Source organism: Solea senegalensis, linkage group LG19 (genome assembly GCF_019176455.1).
Source record: "Solea senegalensis isolate Sse05_10M linkage group LG19, IFAPA_SoseM_1, whole genome shotgun sequence".
NCBI lineage: Eukaryota > Metazoa > Chordata > Actinopteri > Pleuronectiformes > Soleidae > Solea > Solea senegalensis.
Genome location: NC_058038.1, coordinates 1,047,057 through 1,069,051, shown reverse-complemented (window position 1 = coordinate 1,069,051; position 21,995 = coordinate 1,047,057). Strand labels below are relative to the sequence as shown.

Sequence of the window (21,995 nt, the reverse complement as noted above, 5' to 3'; positions counted from 1 at the left end):
CCGTGGATGTTTCTGAGGAAGGAACAATCATCAAATATGCAGAATGAAATAAAGAGAGAGAACTAAAGGGAGACTGTAGATATATAAATAGAGTGAGCTCAGGGCCTTTCACTTATGTAACTCAAATGAGGCCATGTGAATGAATGGTTGACCTGTGCCTGTCTGTAAACTAGGGTACAATGTCCTCTGATGTCTCAATGAGGGACAGAAAATGAAGAGAGGAAGTAAATATGAGAGCGACTGATGTGTAGAGAGATACACTCGACTAAAGATTAAATGGAGCAGAGAAGAGTTCTTGAAGTTTCTCTTCTCACTGTCAGGAAAGAGGTCAGCTGCCTCCTCCAGCTTCTTCACCAACTGAATTCACTCGCCACCATCCAGGTCACATCCAAGCTGTGATGTAATGAACGATGGCAGGACTGATATAAAAATGAACGGACGGAGGAAAAAACAGAATAAAAGAAATCAGAGCGACACAGATGCAGACACACCATAGAGCAAATTCTACAAAGACAAAGTTATAGTTGTTAATTTGAGAAAATCTGCAGGACACTGAAAAGATTCAGGAACTACTGTTGTTTGCATAAAGATTTTATTTTGCTATTTACAGAGAGTCATAAAAAAATATAAAGCAAACAAGGAATCGTAACATTTCAAGAAGCATGCCGAAGAGTGCAGCTTATTCTACGAGGTTCCTTTTATTCAGGGAAAAGTCATTTATGTTGAAGTTGGCTCATCCAAGGTCATTTTGAAATTTAGAAGATGAATGCTGCAGGAAAATATGAAACAAAGGGCAGAAAATCGTTGTTGGGATGGGTTTCTGTTGCAGGGGGTGGAGCCTGCTACTCTTAACGCCCACAAACTGTAGGTTTTCAGGGTGGAGAAGATTAGACAGGTACTGTGAAAGTGTGGAGGGATTTGTAGATGAGGGGATTTTGTAAGTGATAGGGAACTTTACTGGAGTGTGGTATTGATGAGCCGCCAGGGCTTGATTTAAAGTGGAGACATGGTGAACATGCCTGCTGATTGGGGCAAATCATTTTATCTCTGTACAAGTTGCTGGGGCAACAGAATTTTGATCTTTCTTGAAACTGTGCTCAACATTTCGCAGTTTTTCAGACACTGTTGCCTTTGATCCATGGCTGCTCTGCCATGTCACAAGGGTTCCATTCATTTTGTTTTAACTTCTACACTCTGGACAACAACAGTTGGAAAATGCTGACTAAGCATTTCCAAATAATAAATTATATTGGAGTTTGCAACGTGAGGATTTGTTCCCCTGACTCCTCCTCCTGACAGCCATCATACATACAACCGCTTGACCCCACATTCACAGCAGAATTTGGCCGAGTCGACAGGATACTTGGAACCACACTTGTAACAGAACTTGCCCTTCATTCCACCATTGTCCGCCTCATTTGCACCATTGGCGTAATTCTGATATACATCGTTGTCTACTCTCTTCTTGTTGAGACCTATTCCAGGATGATTGTTCCTCACGGAGCCAAAGCCAGAGTGCCCTGATCGTGTCTTCGTTTCCACACCTGATAGAGGACTTGCAGGGCCGGAAGGATTACTATTATCTGAACCTGAAGAGGAGACCCTCCTAGAGGGGATCCTAGTGGGCTGTCTAGGACCCGATCGCTGCTGTAAACTAGAGGTTGAGGGGATGGAAGACATTGCAGGAGAACTGGGCACCTTCACAGGGGCAGGAGGCTTGTACTGTGTGCGACTGGGGGCCTTCTTGGTGCTTCCTATCTTGCTTTTATTGGGCATACGGAGGGCTTGCTTCTTGCAGAACTCAATGTGTTTTCCAGCTGCAATGTCATTAAACCTCCGCTGACAGTAAGGGCACTGAATATAATCTGGGTTAATCTGAGCAGGAAGAGGCGGGGGCAAAGGTACCCCCTCCTTCATGGCTTTGCTGCATGCCCTGGCAGCCCGCACAGTTGCGATTAGGTCCTCATGTGTCTTACGCCAGTTGTTAGTCTTCTTGGATGCTTCTGTTGTCACTGTAGCAGAAAAATGTTTAGATTTTTGTGAGAACGCTGCAATGTCTGTGCCCTTAACTCTCTGTTTCCTGGAGTCAAAAACCTGCCTCTTTTTGGATGTTAACTTTTCGCAGATTTTGGCGTGTGTGTTCAAGGACATCAGGAAGAACCATCGTTTGCAGGTGTTGCATTGAGCAGTATTTTCCTGTCCATTCATCTTTGTACTGTCTGTCTCACCCTGCAGCATCTGTCACTAACAGAGAAATGTGGCGAGAGGATTGAGCTCATCTGCTCTTCTCACACAGTACATCATGGATCAAGGGTGTGGAGAATCAAAGGCATGGGCCTTTCATTGGCTTTTAATATACCAGAATTCCAAAGTTCTGGTTCACAGGACGTTACCATAGTAGCCATGGTGTCCATGGTGGAGGATAACTGACAGTTATTTAAAACGTCATTATTTCATCAATATATTACAACTTATATTCTATATCATAAATACAGTCATTTTAAGTTTAAGCACCTACAGAACAGCCTCAAACAAGCAAGTTATTGAATACATTTTTAAAATGTTGAGTCTGTTAGACTCTGATCTTGAAAGGTGGAGGTTGGAGTGTGGGAGCAAAGCGTTGCCAGCAGCACCAGCGGTGTGAGGCATCATTGGTGCAGCAAGAAATGAGTGAGGATGGACTCTGATGGAGTGTGTCAGCTGACTGATTACAGCTGGATCACATGACTACCATGTCTCGTGTGATCAAATGCAAAGCTTCATTAAAACCTTTCCAAAGGTTTATTTCATGATTAATCACTGAAAAAACCTCAAACTTCATTGCAAACAATCTCTTTTTGTTCTAAACAAACAGCAGTTTGAGTTTAGTTTTATTGAAGTGAACAAGCAAACATGGAAACAGACAGATATCAGATATATATATATATATATATATACATACCTTTATATATAAGGGTGGAGTAGCTCAGTGGTTAAGACCAGTACCCCGTGTGTGCGAAAGATTGGATTGTGTTATTGTGTCTTTTTATACTTATTATGAAGAGTAGGAAACACTGTGGTCATAGAGAGACCTCTAGTGGTTTGTTTATGTCATTACACCTACACCGAAGGTCAGAAATAACACTGTGGTCAGAGCAGGTGTGGGCAAACTACGGCCTGCGGGCTTTTTAATCCAGCCCGCCGAACCTGTCTAAATTATATTAAATAATATTATTAAACCATATTTATTTGGCATTTTCCCCAGTAGATGACCCCATATACATTGACCTTTGTTGGGTCCATTCTTAAACAATGCAGGATGCTCAAGGACATGGTAAATAGAACAAGTAAAACATCGCTGTATTGTACAATAAAAGACACCAGGCTGTATAAAGCTCTGGTTGAATTCCTCAAAGTGTTGTAGCCAATGAGAATCATTGATGGGGAATCAAAGCGCTGAAGAAGTGTATGGTTAGGTAGGCAGATGCCAGAGCATGATAGTAGGTTTTTTTGTGAAATTTTTTTTTTTTTTCAAAAAGCTTTGCATATCCATGCTTTACTACCTATTAAAGACCAAAACCTTTCATGCTATGGCCTTTACATGTACAAGTCAAAAAGTTTGCCCACCTCTGTCATAGAGAGACCTCTAGTGGTTTGTTGATGTCATTACACCTACACCAAAGGTCAGAAATCTCCCTGATGAGATAAATATGGTGTGGAATACAGTCTTTATTAAGTAATGTTATATTTTCATGTGTTCATTCATTCTTTAGACGTAATGAAGCCAATGAGATGTCCATTCATTTAGACCAGTGGTCCCCAACCCCCGGGCCGCGGACCGGTCCGTGGGTCAATTGGTACCGGGCCACACAGAAAGAATACATAACGTTTTATTTATTATCAGATTCTGAACGATGTTTTATTTTGAAAAGTGACTGGATTCTCTCGCCACATCTGTCTATGACTCACTCGGTCACATGTCACGGTCGATGAAGAAGATCAACTGCTGGAGATCGCAAATGACGACGGCCTTAAAAGTATGTTTGAGACAATAACTCTGCTGGTGTTGTGGATTAAAGTCATGGCAGAAAATCCACCACAACAGCAACATCATGGCTGTGTGAAGCAGGGTGAGCGGTGCTGCTGCTGCTGCTGCTGCTGCTGCTGGTGACGAAGCACCCCTCTCCTGGCTCGTGTCATCTGGGTCCTCCGCTACCGACTGCTGCGCACTTAACAGGCCACACTTCATATTTGTCCTTTGGTCAGTGGCAGCATCCACAATTGGTTGATGGACTTGGCCATTTTTCCCCCAACCGTATGTGTGCAGTACGTTTATTATTATATTTAGAAAATAGAACCGTGAGTGAAAATATTGTCTGACATTAAACCGGTCTGTGGCACAAAAAAGGTTGGGGATCGTAGACCATTCCCTCGCTGAGATACAGGCCAGCAAAGAGAGACACGGCTCAATGGAGCCATCTGGTGTTTGTTTTTGGAATGAAAACATATTAAAGTCTGCAGGAAGTTTGGAAAAAGGCCATACATTGTTTTATTGAACATTAATAGTTATATAAAAGTGAAGAAAGTAGTTTAATACATGGTTTAAATACTAATGGCACAGATGTTTCCAAAATGTGCCAAATGAGTCGTCGTCTGTAACTTCTGCTCTAAAATCTCTCATTTTGTTCTGCTTCACTTCAAGTCAGACTTGAGTCAGACTTTGCAGAGATGATGTTCACAGGTTGTTCTTTGATTTGAGTGAGTTTACAGCTGATTCTCCATCATTCCACAGAGATATTCATCCTGAAATTGCTTCTTTCTATTAGGTGAAGCTGAATTCTTTTTTTTGTGTACCATCTTCATTTACTCTTCACCAGTAACACTCACACTGATATTTACACATCTGAACAAATCCCTTCACTGAAAGTATTCAAATAGACCTTGTGGTTGCAGAGATGTACTCATTTCAATATGAGTGTGCAATTTTCAAACAGAGACCTAAAAAATAGACTTAGGGCTTAAAGGGATAAACTGCAGGAAAGAGGCTTTAAGTGTTGCTGGAACGTCCTCCCGTCACAACACTGTGCACGTCCTCCCTCCGCCCTGTTTGACGGGCAGAGGGCAGAGAACGGCTCTGATGGCCTCGTCGAACACCGTCTTCAGGCCCCGCTGAGTCAGAGCCGAGCACTCCAAGTACTTGACTGCACCTGCGTCAGGGAAGAGCGGAGGATGTGAGGACGTGGAGGGGACAGAGCATCAGAGCACATGTTTCATAGCAACTCCAACCAATCTGTTTTCTACCAGTGTGACGGGAAAAAAGATCTTGTTATTCATTATAATGAATAACTACATTTCATAATAATGAGAAAGTATCTCATAATACTGAGAAAGTATCTCATAATACTGAGAAAGTATATCATAATAATGAGAAAGTATCTCAAAATAATGACTTAGTATCTCATAATAATGAGAAAGTTTCTCATAATAATGACTCAGTATCTCATAATAATGAGAAAGTATCTCAAAATAATGAGAAAGTATCTCATAATAATGAGAAAGTATCTCAAAATAATGACTTAGTATCTCAAAATAATGAGAAAGTATCTCAAAATAATGACTTAGTATCTCATAATAATGACTTAGTATCTCAAAATAATGACTTAGTATCTCAAAATAATAAGTTTCTCATAATAATGACTTAGTATCTCAAAATAATGACAAAGTATCTCAAAATAATAAGTTTCTCATAATAATGACTTAGTATCTCAAAATAATGACAAAGTATCTCATAATAATGACTCAGTATCTCATAATAATGAGAAAGTATCTCAAAATAATGACTTAGTATCTCAATAGAAATATCTCAAAATAATGAGAAAGTATCTCATAATAATGACTTAGTAGTATCTCAAAAATAATGACTTAGTATCTCAATAATAAGAAAGTATCTCATAATAATGACTTAGTATCTCAAAATAATGAGAAAGTATCTCAAAATAATGAGAAAGTATCTCAAAATAATGACTTAGTATCTCATAATAATGACTTAGTATCTCAAAATAATAATCTCATAATAATGACTTAGTATCTCAAAATATCTCATAATAATGACTCAGTATCTCATAATAATGACAAAGTATCTCATAATAATAATCTCATAATAATGAGAAAGTATCTCAAAATAATGAAGTATCTCAAATAATGAGAAAGTATCTCAAAATAATGACTTAGTATCTCAATAATGAAAAGTATCTCAAAATAATGACTCATAATAATGAGAAAGTATCTCAAAATAATGACTTAGTATCTCAATAATGAGAAAGTATCTCAAAATAATGAGAAAGTATCTCATAATAATGAGAAAGTATCTCAAAATAATGACTTAGTATCTCAAAATAATGAGAAAGTATCTCAAAATAATACGTTTCTCATAATAATGACTTAGTATCTCAAAATAATGACAAAGTATCTCATAATAATGAGAAAGTATCTCAAAATAATGAGAAGTATCTTAATAATGAGAAAGTATCTCAAAATAATGACTTAGTATCTCATAATAATGACTTAGTATCTCAAAATAATGACAAAGTATCTCATAATAATGAGAAAGTATCTCAATATATCTCACAATAATGGGATGGAAAAGCTGAAATGGGCTTCCATATTTTTCTGTTCCATTTCTGTGTACATGAGATTAGCAGCCGCTGGTTGACAGTGTGTTTCCTGGAGTTATTTTTACAGCATCTGCCCAATACTGGACCAGATATTGGAAAGATTCGTTTTTTTCTTTGAGCTTCTCCCTCTTTAGGAGTCGCCACAGCAGGTATTTGATTTGGCAGAATTTTGTTTTTATACTTGATGCACTTGGAAGGAATTTTTTTAATCTGATACAATCCAATATATGTCATGCTTCACTATGAACTTACTGTAAAAATAGAAACAAAAAATGATTGATGTTAGTATCAGTAGATACTCAAGGCTGTGATATCAGTATCAGCATTGGACATAAATATGACATGGAGGCATCCTTCCCCAGCCAGCATGTCCGTGTGAGTCGTCATTGTGGCCCCCACTATGTTCAAGTACTAAGTGGGTACTACGTCGGCATGGGATTGATGCAAACAATCCAACTACATGTTGTTCTGGCCATTTCTACTGAGACTTTGACACGACAGAAACTTAACTGACACTTCAAAACATTCTGCTCACTAAGGACATTATTGCACGAAGTATTTCATCATTTCTGAAATGTTCAAGGTTGTTTGCACATTTCTCCTTCTTATTAAATGAAAGGAACAATTCTCCACAAACACTAACGTATATTACTTCAAAGATAAAAGGACATATTCTGCACATACCGATCTCTCTGGCCATGGTCAGTCCCTGTGGGTAAGTAATGGCTAACAGCTTCTTGTCTCTCAGTCGCTCGACGGTGTCCTTGTCGTCCCTCAGATCCAGCTTGGTGCCCACCAGGATGATGGGTGTGTGTGCGCAGTGGTGCCGAACCTCTGGATACCACTGCAGGGAGGGAGCAGAGGTCAAAGGTCAGAGAGCTTTGTTTTTATGCACAGTTAAGTTGAGCTACAGTTGTAGCGTGACTACGCCACTGAATTGGACTCATGTCTTTGTACAACGACTCGTGGGTGATGGATTTATTTGATGAAATGTGTCTGCTTCCACTAGGTGGCGATACGCCCCCTTTCACCGTGGCCTGAGTTTTCCCGTTGAGCTATAACTTACATTAACTCCAAAATAATGAAGTCCAAGGCTGGTTTTCAGACAGTTGAGACAGTTGAGACAGACAGCCTCCAATCTCCACGCAACAAGACATTTAACCATCACACCATCACAATAGTTCTGCTTAAACCACCTTCCATCCCCCAGTCTTATACAAACACTATTACTGTTTTTAAATGCGGACACTTGCGACTAAATCTAACATCAGTACCTTGGCTCGGATGTTCTCGAAGGAGGCGGGGCTCACCAGAGAGAAACATATCAGGAAGACATCCTGCAGAGAGAGAGAGAGAGACAGCGAGGACGGATGAGTCATGTATAATCTCTATAAACAGCGACCTCATGCAGACTGTATATGATCAGAGGGGGAAGTTACTTTCCTTATCACTGTGACACACAAAAAACAGAAAATGATGAAATAAATCAAACAATGATACTAAATAAAAGATGTGAGTGATGTTTACAGAACCTAGTTATTTAAATATTTATTTTAAAATAAATACAAACTGAACTCATGTTACACATTTTTCTAACTTGCATAGTTAGATACTACATGTCTGCAGACGTCTCACTTTACTCGCACAATCTTCCTGTCGTTGCCTCCGCCTGACTTCAAACATAAAACAAGCAGTGTCACCGGGCGACACCAGATCCAAACACAGCTGTACGTGTGTGTGTGTGTGTGTGTTACCGTCTGAGGGTAGGACAGTGGGCGGAGCCTGTCATAGTCCTCCTGGCCGGCTGTATCCCAGAGGCCCAGGTTGACCGGTTTACTGTCCACCATCACATTAGCAGAGTAGTTGTCAAAGCTGAGGAGACCAACACACAACACACGCACAGTGATGACGATCACACAGTGTGACACACGGTGGTGCAGAGGGAGCTCTGGCTGTACTCACACAGTGGGGATGTATTCTCCTGGGAAGGCGTTGGTGGTGTAACTGATGAGCAGACACGTCTTACCCACCGCGCTGGAAAACACACATGCACTGATTCAGCAGAGGTCCATCTGAGTCCAGATCTAAGGTCCTGTAAAGTCCTGTCTATGTATTTGAGTCCCTGCTGTATAATGACACGTTTTGCTGAGTGTTTTTCCAACATTTGTGTTGTCTATCCCGTCACACACACACATGGGTAAAGGAAAGAGGAAGAAACAGGACAAAGAAGAGTGTCCTCTGCTGATAACACCACACTAAGATAAAGAGAGGCGTGTTTATCTCTGTGGAAACTTCAAATATCATGAGGATGACATGAATGAAAATGATGGAGGTTTGAGAACTGCTGTTGTTTCAGCTGAACATTTGTTGTTGTGCGTTTGTGTATTTTTTGTGTAAAATGTGCTATTCTACACCAAACAAAAAATAAAACAAACAATAACACACACATTACAAGCTTTAAAACACACACACACAGAGAGAGAGCACTGCACAGCAATTCATTCATCATTTGATCGGATTTTTTCGGAAGTCATGGTTTTATATTCAATGCACTCCTTTAGTAACATTTACCTGAGCTTGACATAAACGTCCATATTATTTAATAATAATTTGTTTATTATGTTGATAATATTCTTAACTTTTACTTCCCTTTTTATTATCTGAATCATCTTAGCCCCGCCCCCCTGCTGTCACTCACCCGTCGCCCACCACCACGCATTTGATGGCCTGCATTTACACGTCGCTGCGGTGTCTGTCGTGTCACCTGCTCTCTTCTCCTCTTCTCACGCTGTGACATGTGCTGCTGCTGCTGCTCGGACTGACGGACAGACACGCGAAGTGTTCCGGAAATGAACGAACGATTTAAAGGGCCAGTCCGCTGTAGTTAGTGAAGACAAGGTGGAGACTGAAAACTGGCAGAACGAAAAAAAACATTCCAGGGAAGATTACGGAGAGTTTGTGAAGGGACTTCACCTCACATGTTTATTCCAACATTAAAATAAAAGGCAGCATTTTAAAATATTTAAAAGCAGTCACGAAACTGGGGTCATAACATGCACACACGTTTATAAAATGATAATAATAAATCACAATTAAAGGTACACATATACATGAGAGTGCTGCCAAGATGTTTTCTTCACTCTGTAGCATCATGGGACACTTTGGTTTGGAATAGTAAAGCTGCAGTTAGGTTGTGTTTCAACTGAGAAGAGGTAACACTTAGCCTTGATAATAATTATATCCTCAAAGTAAGTTGAATAAAGATTAAGAGACAAAAAGTAATAATGACAACATTTATCTCATAATTATGACGTTTTATCTCATAATTATGACACTTTTTTATGGTCTTAATTCTCAGCTGAGCGAGAACTTTGGGGTCACGTGACTGGAGGAAAAGTTGAGTGAAGAAAAACAAGTAAGTTGTGCTGTGCTCTGACCCAAAGGTATCCACTGCTCAGTTACTGTGAAACTAAAACCACTTTTCCACTATCATCGCAGGACTTTGAAAATTCTCAGTTCCGACTACAAATTGAACCACGATAAAAGGATAGTTCAGGTTTTTCTCGGCAGGATCCAGGAAAGAAAGTGGAATCTTTGAAGAAAGGTTTGGGAAAAATGAACTGTTTAGCAAGTAGAAATTTTAAATGATATCTTCATAATCCATCATGATGTTGCAATTAAAACATTTAGGATGATATTGCACATTTAATATTTGCTGTCATAACAGAAAGACAAAGAGCTGTGGACACAAAGTGTCCTTATCTCCTGACCAGCACTGATATCAAGAGGAAACAGTGTCCTGTGTGAGTCTATGTCAGCAGCCTGAGGGGGCGGGGCCATGATCTGGGGGGGCTTCAGTTCAAGGTTCAAGGTTAAATCTCACGTATAAATGATTCATCAACTCAAAATGATACATTATGTATCACATTTGCTCATGAAGATTCATATCACAATAGTTTCTTTTTAAAGGTCCAATATTCACATTTGTTACCTCAGAATAAACCTTTGATTTTTTATATGAGGATACATTTTAGCATTTTTTTAATTTTAGGAAAACATAAACGAACACACAATGAAAACACTGATCTGTTTATTGCTTGAATGTTCTGGAAGGAGAGAATCCGACACATTAAAATTTAAAGCACAACCTGTGGAAAAAAGCATAAAAAGTGTAGAAAAGACAACCCACAGCAGGTGTGACACACGAGTCACAGTCAGTGACAAACACTGCGTGTATGTGCACACGTCAAATACAGCACACTCAAAAACAACAGCGTTGTGTATGTACAGTAGGATTCAAAGTCAAATCTGTGGAGAATGTGTTTGGACAGGGGAGTTTCAACAGGACAGACAGGTGAACATCTGCTGAGTCAATGCACAGATGCAAATGTAGCCTTTTTAAATGATTCGCTCAAAAACTTTGGTTAAAACTTTGCCTCGAAAATGAATCAGCACGAGATTCCCTAACGTCTGTCTGTCTGTCTGTCACTCAAAGTGAATTATGCTGAACTGTAGATCAGTGAAAAAGCATTAATCTCCAACATTTAAAGGAAATGTCTAAAATCTCAATATGTAACGGAGGAGTCACAGCAGTTTAACGCAGCCGTGCTATGACAACCCCGCCCATGTTGAGGCGGTGCTATGAAGAGATGGGAAAGCTAACTAAACCGAGGCGAGTCGCACAGTAAGAAAACTAAAAGAATCCAAATTAGATTTTTTTTTAACATGAACACCAACTTTGATTTGCAATATTCATACATTTCAACAGCATCAAACTACTGTACTCTGAGTTTCCCAAACCTTTAAAAGTGACACAAATCCTGATATAAAACATGACGAGCTAACGTACGGCCACATCTGTGACAACTGACGCTAAAGAAATCATTAAAGCTTCATTTTCTGCATGTTACCAAACAAACATACTGCATACACATACATCTGAGCTCAAACGGGTTTGGGAAGCACAAGCTTATTTATATTCCATATTTAACACTTAAATTGGTTGATGGCAGTAAAACAGGGACGACCATGATGGAAGAGAACGGAGACAAACATGAGCGACAGTGAACCTAAGGTTTGACTCTCTCTTCGTCCTCTGTGGTTCTCAAGTCTAACGAGACAAACCAAACCAGAGACATGGCTGCGTGTTCAGCAGGCACATGAACCGTACACGGGACTAACGGCGTGTTCCAGTTGTATTAAGAGGTCGTTCATTTCTGGAATTTTCAAGAACTAATGAAATGCTCATGCCCAGAGTTTTCAAATCAAAATGGCTGCTCAGAACATCAACGGTATTAGCGCTGCCTGACCTCGGATCCAATTTAATTAGTCGCACAATTGTGCGTCTGTGCACATGTTGCTGTGGTGTTTACGTATAAAACACCACATATTTATCAAATGGACTTGATAAACATGCTCGAAAAAAAATAACAACCAAATATGGGATTTGAAAAGTTGTGTTTTAAACTGGAACACACTTAAGACGAATGACCTCAGAATATACAGACGTACTGACTGCTGTTCCTTTGAAACGATCACAACTACACTCAATATCATATTTAACAGCATAAAAACTTTTTTTTCATTTCTGATTCTATAATATTGTACATCACAAAATGTGCAAAAAATATAGTCATTTGTCATATATATCGTTGTGTTGAAGAGATTTACATATGCAGACAGAAAAGTTAACATGAGGTTTTACACAGAGCAGAAAGAAAACTAAGATAAAAGAAACCACTAAAATACATGATGTTGCCATTGTACCATTCTGAACCACAATGATGTTATTTACATGTTTGTTACAGACGTGCTTCTCAACCTGATGCTGTTTGGCTGAAATGATGGTGATGATGTTTTAGGTAGAAAAAGCACCAGGTTCGGGCTAAGAAAGGATCATGGCCTTACTCCTAACATCAAGAAATCCTCTCCATTAAAACCATACAGTGCAGAGGCTGTATGCTCCTCATAATACTGTCATCTGTTGCACCTCGAGCTCCAAGTATTTCTTCAAATACTTGGAAATAATTTCAATTTGTTGAGATTCTAATTGTTATGTTGATATGAAACAATTTGCCAAATTCAAACATTTATTTTCGGGACCAGAATGTTCAACATTCTTCTAGAAAACCCGGCTGAGACAAAACAAGAAGTACAGACATGGCAGACCATGAAGCATCAAACTGAAATAAAAGCTTGAGTAAGCTTAAGACCTCTGCGGATAAATGCGAGTGAAATATGACTGTGGATGTGTGTGTGTGTTTGTGCGTGTGTGTGCGCTAACAAACAGGAATGAGAATCACAGTGTTCAAAAAGTACAACAGCACAACGGATTTTTATAAATACATAAAAACCAATAAACAAACAAACCAGGACTGTGAAGTGTAAACAGCCACAGAGGCTGCAGACGTAGGCACAGCAATACTTTGAGCTAATCGCTAATGACAGCATGCTAACATACCCTGAATGTGGGTGTAGCATGTTATCACGAGTCGTCCGTCTGTCTGGAATGACATCAGATCTGCTGGTGTTTGGTCATAAATAAAATGTAATAGATAATATTTTTGACCTGATGTCAAGAGGATCACCACAGCTCTGACAGAATGATGGAAAATGTTGCAGGCGATGCTTCTGAGTTACTGCAGCCAGGGCCACTGTGGCCTCCAACTGACCAACACTGCCATCTGCTGGTGTGGATGAAAGGGAAAGAGCAGCAGCCCAAACAAAGCTTAAAAACAAAGGTTCCCTGGTGATCATCAGAGCTAAAGAACAGCTATTATGATGCACGCGAGTTATATAACCACTGAGGGAAAAGATCATCATGCTGTGGACTGTGGAAAATCTTTATATTTCCAGTGAGAGACTGAAGGAGGACACAGCGTTTATGTTTGCATACATGAACATTTTTGGTTTTTTCAATTATCAAATTAAACAAACAACTTTTGCATATTGCATGTTTTTGCAGTGTGGGAGGACCCGGAGAAAACCCACACACACACGGGGAGAACATGCTATCTCCATGCAGAAAGACCCTTGTTCCTGCCGGGGATGGAAGCAGGGTCTTCATGCTGCAACCACTCACTAATTCATCGGTTATTAAATGAGTTGACAATGAATTTAGTAATCGATTAATAAGTGATGAAGTGTTGCAGCCCTAATCTGAATCAGTATTGTCTCATTCCCACTAAAGTGTTTTAACTTGATGCTATAAAACCAATTAGGTTACATGTGATCATCGTTAACACCATCACAGTCTAAAGCGTTTATCTGACACAAACACAAGCGTTCTCTCTCATTGCTTTGGCTGTGTTCACTCTTATTCAAATGAATCAGGCAAACACTTTATTCCATTGTTCTGTTTCCACCTGTATGCAAACACCTGTTCAGTATTGGGATTTTAGCTTCAGGTCAATCAGTAACACTCACCTGTGTCCTCTCTCAGGCCTCTGAGTACACACATAAAAAAAAAACCCCAACATAAAATAGGACATAAACAGCAGAAGAAGTGATGGTGTGGGTGTGGTTTACATGTGAAGCAGACTCTGCAGGAGACGGATCGGAGCTCAGACGGAGAGGGACACGAAGCTGTTGTACTGCTCGATGTTTCTCTTCAGGATGTCAGAGCAGGGGCCCAGGACTCGCTCGAACCTGGGCCGGTCCAGTTTCACACACTTCAAGGGTCCACAGGCTGCGACGGTAGCAGCGCGGGGCCGGTTCATGAGCAAGGCAATCTCACCTGGAAGACACAGGGAGGATCACGACTGTAAAATACTACATTCATTATTACTCATATTTCTACTGTTATTTTCTAACCTCATTTTTAGGGTTCATCATTTTGTATTTCATCATTTTGTCTTTCCAGCTCAAGTACAGCAGCTTCAAATGATCATTACTATTATATTATATGGCATTTCATATGCATTTTTGTTAGTCCAAATCATGCATTCAAATTACAATTTTAATATTCGAGTGTGTCAGTGAGTACAGTAACAGTGGAGTTTGAGGTTTGTAAGTGAAGCTGCAAACTTTAAAACAGAAGGTGTTTCAATGCATTCATTTCTGATTGTTGTAGCCACATAATCCACACATCTGCTAAAGCACAGGAAAACAGCATTGTGCATATAGACAGAGAAGCATCTCAGCCTCAGGGAGTGTCTCTGTGTTTGGATGACATTCTCTCTGCTCAAACACAGCTCATATAATATAAATATTGAAATGACTATCCACACATGATCAGCAGTAGACGAAAAACAACCACGCAGAAGCATGAAAATCTGAAAGATTTCAGCTTTGAACAAGGCAAACTTTGACCTTTTGAGTCACAACCAAAACAGTTGGTTTCTCCAGAACATGTAAAACATGTTTCACATCATATGAAGGCAGCCCAACAAGACGAAATCTCATGACATTCACTCATGAGAAAATGCAGAGTTGGCTTAGCTGACTAGCAGGATTTTAGGCCTTTTCACCACAGAAAAAGCAGATATATAAATACTTTATTAATCCTCCTTTTAGTTGTTTTAAGTCAGAACACTGTGAGTTTAACTGAGTCACAATGAAAAGAGCTAAACGTTCCAAAGTCTGTTTATGTTTGACCAGAATTGACGTAGACCAGAATATACTGCAGCAGCAGTATAAATACAGAACACACAGTGAGCACACATTCAAAGCACGGTTTCACAGTTGTTACACTTTGTGTTCGACTTACCAAAGTAGTCTGATGGTCCGAGTCTTCCAACCTCCACAAACTCTTCATCCTCCGACCGCCTCTGAAGCACGGCTGCTGTCCCCTGATGACACGACACAGACATCTTAAACGTCAACAGCTCTGGAATAATTGTGCATTACAGCTTCCTTAGAAACATCTGCTGCTGCATGATGTGAGGACTTCACATCATGTTTCTCTAGATGTCCATCATCTATTTGTCAAGCTAATCTCATCTGTGCTACGTTCACAAACCAACCAAAATAATTGTTAATACTTATCAGACCTGTAATGGTGGCTTTATGAGCTTTATATCCTCAAACTTTCAGGGTAGAATAAAGGAGTTTTATTTGAGGCTAAAGCTAAATGTCACAGGTTGACAGTTGGTATTACAGCAGTGAATGCTACGTCCAACAAAACATCCTGCACTGACCGGTTTGGGACAAACAGCAACAGTAAACAGGTTCTCTGTACCTCCAGGATGATGAAGAACTCGTCCCCAGGCTCTCCCTGCACCACAATCTTCTGACCATCTTGAAATTGCACCGTCTCCAAGGCGTCGGCCACGGTCAGACGCTCCCACTTATCCAGAGACTCTGCTCAGGAACGACACATAGTTAACACATTCACTTGGTCGCAGGGTTGAAAAGGGTGGAAAATGACCACGATGAGAATGAACTGGAGATATTGGATAAGTGAAAGAAAGTGTGTCAGACACAAATATAAACATTTTGACAGACGGACAGAGAAATGGTGCTAGCTAGCTAACGTTTAGCATGTCTGGTTTACCAGCTGGTTGGCTACAGTAAATACATTTTGATTTAATAGCTCTTAAGTTAAACTTGAACACCATAGATCAAATATCTACCATGTATCATCAAAACTTTATTTAGTCCTTGGGCTCCAATGTGTGACTTTAATGGCTCAGGTTTGTACAAATCATGTGATGGAAGAATGCAGGGGGCGTGGCCTCAATAGCCCTGCAGTAAGTAGTGTGCTCTGTGTCTGTGATTGAGGAATAGCATTGATATTCAACTGTATTTCCACCACATAATGAAAATGTCCTGTTTATTCCCATTAATTCTTTTTAAATCCCTGGAATTTTGCACCCCAGACAACACAGAGAAGAAGCACAGAAAAGCCCAAACACTCACCTAAAATGGACACCTTGCTGAGGAACTCCTCATACATCTTGCGCTTTCTCAAAGTGCTGCCCTGTAAGGAAAATGATGGTCATTACTTCTACATCTAAAACAACCTCATTCTTTCTCTGCAGAGTGGAGGTAAAGGCACAGCTCACCATCAGTATCCTCCTGTAACTGTCTCTGTCGATGCCCCACAGCTTGACATCGGACTTGGCCTGGACTGAGGCTGCACGGGGAGTCCCATAGATGAGAGCCAGCTCTCCAAAACTGCCTCCCTCACCAATACTGGTCACCAACTCACTGTTTACATACACCTGCAAGAAGCCACAGAGGTGCTGCTCTTAGCCTGGTTTACTAATGACATCCAGAAAATGTCTTTCAGGTGACAGCAGTTATTTATTAAAGGGATAGTTCAGGGTTTTTAAGAACCTCTCTTATAGATGGAGGCCTCGTTCTCCATGAAAACATGGCAGAGACACAAGGACAGACTTCAGGAATGAGCGGTTTACAAAATGACACAATTTTCACTTTCCAATAAGAAAAAGTCATTTACTACACTAAACAACAATAAACAGGACATTATCTAAAAACATGTCAGCAAATGTTGACTTTTTTATTTCAGTTCTTTGTGTTTCTCAATGTAAGCTTTTACTGCAAGAAGAATATAATTATTAATGGCTGCATACTTGTTACTTGTGTTTTAATGTTTCTATAACCAGTAAAGCATGTGTAGCTTAACTGTGAGTGATAAATTCAACTTTCATTCTTAATAAACACTGGCAGGTGTTTTCTGGAGTTTAGGTTTACGATAAAAAAAGACGAGAGATCTTACATCCATCTCTCCCTGGTCGATGACGTAGAAGTTGTCACCCTCATCACCTATAACAGGAGCAGTTATGAGTTCCATGAATGAATGAATGAATGAATGAATGAATGAACAGCAGAGAAACGTGACCGTCTTCATGAAACATGGTGTTAAACTCACCTTGTTGAATGACTGTTTCTCCAGCAATGTAGTTGACAGAAAACATTGCGTCAAAAATGTCACTGGAAAGGTATTAAAGGGAAATTAGCTGATGACCTGAGACTTTCTGGGGAATTCTTAACCATTTTCATGCGAGTATTATCATTACCTTCTCTCGTTGTCATCCAAATGGGCAAACAGCACATTCTTCTCCATGGCTTTGGCCAGAGCTGCCATGCTCTTGTAGTCTTTAGGAACAACCTAAAAAAAAAAGCACTTTTAAGAGTCATCTTCTGCAGAACATCTTCATAAACTCAGCCACATAAAGAGTAATTAGTCAGAAGTTGTTTGGATGATGCTGGTCAAAATTACTGGATTGAATATCGGACAGATAAAAATGTAAAATCTGTTATGATCCAAAAACCCTATGTACTGCATGCTTCACTATGTTCATAGTGTAAAAATGTAAATGAAAATTACAAAGAGTCATGTTGTGGACTGTTTAATTCTTCTAACAGTCTAAAACAACTGTATTCCTAATAACAACACATTACGACTGCTATTCAGTAAAAATGATGGCAATAAATCTTGAAATAACTTTTTTAATCATATAATAAAAGAAACCATGACTCACCCTCTCATATTAAGATGGATTACAAGGTGAAGGTTACATAACATTGGCCCATGAGAGTGTCATCAGTGGTAGTAGAACGTCTGCAGTTGCCATACTGAAGCCATTTACTGTACATTTAAGACACCACTGACCTTTCTGACGTAGGAGGCGGCATCTTCCTCAGTGTACACCTCAGCACTGATGGCTCCTCTGCGGTTCCGACCCCTCACCACAGGGTTCATCGGGGGAGAAACTTCATCCTCGCGGGAGTCTGACCATGAGCTGGACTTCTGCTGTGAAGCCATCTTCTTAGCCTCCTCCTGTTTGACGACAGATACCAACAACACACCTGTGTCACTCTTCATATTAGGGCTACAAGTAACAATTATTTTCATAATAACGTGATGTAATATGGTATAAAAGTGATTCATTCAATTGCCAATAAATACCAGCCCAACTGGCACTGAAATGAATGACAGTATGAAGTCATAAGAGAGCGTTTGCACTCACCTTCTCCAGCCTTTCAAAGTGTTCTCTGAGGAAAGCCATGGGCCGCTCAGGCCGGGACGTGCACAGCTGGATGATGCAGTCCTTGAGCAGCTGCTGGATGTTGTGCTTCTGAACATACTGCTCACACTCGAGGAGGCTCCGCTCTTCCGCACCGCTCGTACCGCTTGATGCCATCTTTGTCTTTGGACCTTAAAAGAGAGGAAATCACACTGATGAACTGGGGAAGAAGTTTTTCAGCTTCTTGTGCTGTCAATCATTTTTGTTCCTTGATTTATGAGTAAAATAAAATGAAACAAAAGTCACTGTAATAGTTTTAACATTTAAAAAAGCAGTAAAAGTACCCACATGATGTATTCATATAACCAATTTTACTTGAACTGCAATCCAAATCCCTTTAATATTTGTAAGACATTGCCATGGACCATACATAAAAAGTGGATATAGTGCTCTGGTTCTATGCGGAATAGGAAACACAGCCACCATTTTTGGGATCATGAGTTGACTATAATCAGACCTGAGGGTTCTCTAGGGCTGATAGGGTAAAAGGAAATCAGAAAGAGTCTAGTCTAGTCTATTTGGAGATTTAAAAAAGGATTTCAGAATTGATTTTAAAGCACCCCAGTAGCCAGTACAGAGACCTCAACTTTGGTGTTATGCATGCTCTCTTTCTAGTCTTCGTCAACATATAGGCATAGATACATTTAAGGTTGGTGACATGCACAATACAGAAAGAACAGCATAATCAATTGTACAGGTAAGTCAAAATGTCTCAGATTTGAATTTTCAACATGGTCACTTGAATTAAAAGCCAGCTCCGGCAATTTTGCATTAACTTGGTCTCTCTGGGTTGAAGAAGAAAATTCTCTGTTGAGGCACTGGGTCATCAAGAGACCAGGAATGAAAAGTGTCAGCATAGCATCATGAGGCAGCGTGTAAAGATTAATAAAGAGTAGGGATCCCTGGTACATCACAGTTCAGTATATAGTTGGGCGAAAGGGATTCAGAGGCCATACACATGTGTTAATGTTAAGGATGAGCCCGCCAATGTTTTATTTAATGTATCAGCTTCAAGCTATTTTTTGGGTCCCAGAGTGGGGAAATCTCAAAACTCTCCCCTTGCATTTTCACGTGGACAACCAATACACTACATTAGAATTACGATTGTGTCATTATCCCACTTCTCTCTTGCAATAGCATTCACTGACACTTATCTACGTCACTGTCATCTTCCTTCTCTAGTATTTGGAGATTGTTTGGTCCTTTCTCTTCATGGTAACGTTTATTCCCTTTCCTTGAGTGCATGCTCAATGTCCTCTTCTCTGTTTTTGGTGTAGCAGCATTACAGCATCATTTACAGGCCTGGCATATGTAAAACAGTGCATTAACATGCATGTTAAAAATTTAATTTTAGTCAGACCAAGACAATAATATGGTTTTCTTAATATCGTGTAAAAAGGTTTGTCCAAATGGCCAGTCTTAATCGGACTAACATACCTGGAAAATGTGAGTCACAGTCTGATTATGCTTCACCATTTGCCCTTTTTTCTGCGTAAAGGTCAACAGGAAACTGATTCAATACACACTATATTATAGAGAGATACAGTGCCACCTATGGAAGTGGAGTCAAAACATACACAGGCAATAAATCAATCTTCTCCTCCACATGTATACTCGGACGCGGCAAGTTCTGCAATTGCCAGTCTTAGTCGGACTGCGGCCTTAGCTCGATTACACTATGCATGTAAACTTCATAAATGTTTAGTCTTTGGAGGTTTCGTGGGGATGAAGACATTTCTTGCGTTTACAGAAAACTTTCTAAAAAGACAAAGAAAAAGTTTGTTTAGGGAAAGTCCTGTTAGTGGTGTGTGGATAAGGCCTCACTCTAACCATGTACACAGAGGCACCATGTTATTTACACCCAACATGACACTGACGTGCAGTGACAGCACCAACATAGTGGGACAGATAACAGTGATGTAAGCTGGTCCTGAAGCTCACCAAATATTGTGAACCAGGAAAACACCACCCACCACCCCCCTCCAAAAAAGCCAAATTCTCATCTTTTAGGGAAGTTTAACAAGAGCACAATAGGGAGCATTCTCTTCTACTGCAGCGGAGTGGTTCACCAGCTGCACTGCAGAGACCCAGTGAGATCTGGCACGGGTTGACCAGAGTACACAAAGGACTGTGGGAGCCAAGCTCCCTTAACTGTACACAGTTCATGCTAGCCGCCCACACAAGATGGCTGGCAACATCAGCAAAGACCCATTCCACTAAAGTCACAGACTGTTTGCCCTCCCCCAACTTCAACACTGTTGTTATAAGGGCGTCACATATTTTAAAGGCCCAGTTTCCATCAGTAAAACTCAGTATGAGTATACTAAGCAGTTACCTCGCCAACTTGCTGCCACACAAGTAAACAACAGTGCAGGATGCTTCAGTGCTGCGCACGTTAGCTTATTAGTCATGTTACTCACTGCTAACATGACCTAGTTAACGGGTGCGACAGCTAAAGCTGACCGTTACTTGAGAGCAAAATGAAACTCCAGCCTGTTTTAATCACAACACAACAAAATGATGTCATTAAAAACACGGTATGCATAACGTTAGCCATATGGAAAGCAAAATGCACTTGGATTAGCTTAGCGCTGGTAGCCATCCACAGTATCGTCTCTAAACATAGAGGAAAAGCAGCGAACATGGCGAGAATACAAGTGGAAAGCGTTAAACTAACGTACGAATATGCAACGATAAACCCTACGCTTTGAGAAGTCCAATAAAAAACTCACCGTGTACAAAAACAAAAGCGTCGTCCTCTTTCTACTTTTACTTCTTCACAGCACAGATACTCCGCTTCCGACTCATGTCTTTCACAATAAAAGCATCCCCACAAAAAAGGAAATACAAACAAGACTGAGAAACTCTACACTCTGGTAAGATAAATAAAACATCCATCCATTTTCTACACTTTATCCTCCACATGAAGGTCGCGGGGGGTGCCAATCTCACCTGACATAGGGCGATAGGCGGGGTACACCCTGGACAGTTCGCCAGTCCATCACGGAGAGCTCTTTCACAATAAAAGCAAAAATACAAACGACTGAGGAACTGAAAAAATGACATACATGTATATATATATATATATATACATATATATATATATATATATATATGTATATATATATATATATATATATATATATATAGAATGTAGGAGGCAGATTTTATTCCCAGTGAGATCATTTGTTATCTCATTATCCGATGGCACGAGAGATAAGATGAGTAATAATTATTATTTCTGTTTTTTATTTGTTTTTTGTTTAATTTTCTATACACTCTGGTCAAAATTATTCAGCTTCACTCCATCACATACCCTGGTATATTTTTTGTCCTGCACACAAAGTGC

The 21,995-nt window shown here is 40.0% G+C and overlaps 3 protein-coding genes across 3 annotated transcripts; all 3 read right to left on the bottom strand.

The window, feature by feature from the left end:
* Nucleotides 1-1,302: 1,302 nt before the first annotated feature.
* Nucleotides 1,303-2,208, bottom strand: LOC122785232 (zinc finger C2HC domain-containing protein 1A-like). The gene has a single exon (XM_044050954.1). The coding sequence runs from the start codon at nt 2,206-2,208 to the stop codon at nt 1,303-1,305; it is 906 nt and encodes a 301-aa protein (XP_043906889.1).
* A 2,293-nt stretch (nt 2,209-4,501) lies between these two features.
* Nucleotides 4,502-9,486, bottom strand: LOC122785500 (ras-related C3 botulinum toxin substrate 3-like). The gene is made up of 6 exons (XM_044051327.1): nt 9,352-9,486; nt 8,616-8,687; nt 8,408-8,525; nt 7,928-7,990; nt 7,338-7,497; nt 4,502-5,186 (listed from the first exon to the last, which is right to left on the bottom strand). Exons 1-6 carry the CDS (start codon nt 9,384-9,386, stop codon nt 5,053-5,055), a joined length of 582 nt encoding a protein of 193 aa, XP_043907262.1. The 5' UTR covers nt 9,387-9,486; the 3' UTR covers nt 4,502-5,052.
* A 1,240-nt stretch (nt 9,487-10,726) lies between these two features.
* Nucleotides 10,727-21,468, bottom strand: LOC122785484 (cAMP-dependent protein kinase type I-alpha regulatory subunit-like). The gene is made up of 11 exons (XM_044051306.1): nt 21,379-21,468; nt 18,590-18,777; nt 18,232-18,399; nt 17,636-17,727; nt 17,488-17,549; nt 17,335-17,381; nt 16,658-16,816; nt 16,512-16,572; nt 15,832-15,953; nt 15,361-15,442; nt 10,727-14,388 (listed from the first exon to the last, which is right to left on the bottom strand). Exons 2-11 carry the CDS (start codon nt 18,761-18,763, stop codon nt 14,216-14,218), a joined length of 1,140 nt encoding a protein of 379 aa, XP_043907241.1. The 5' UTR covers nt 18,764-18,777; nt 21,379-21,468; the 3' UTR covers nt 10,727-14,215.
* Nucleotides 21,469-21,995: the final 527 nt, after the last annotated feature.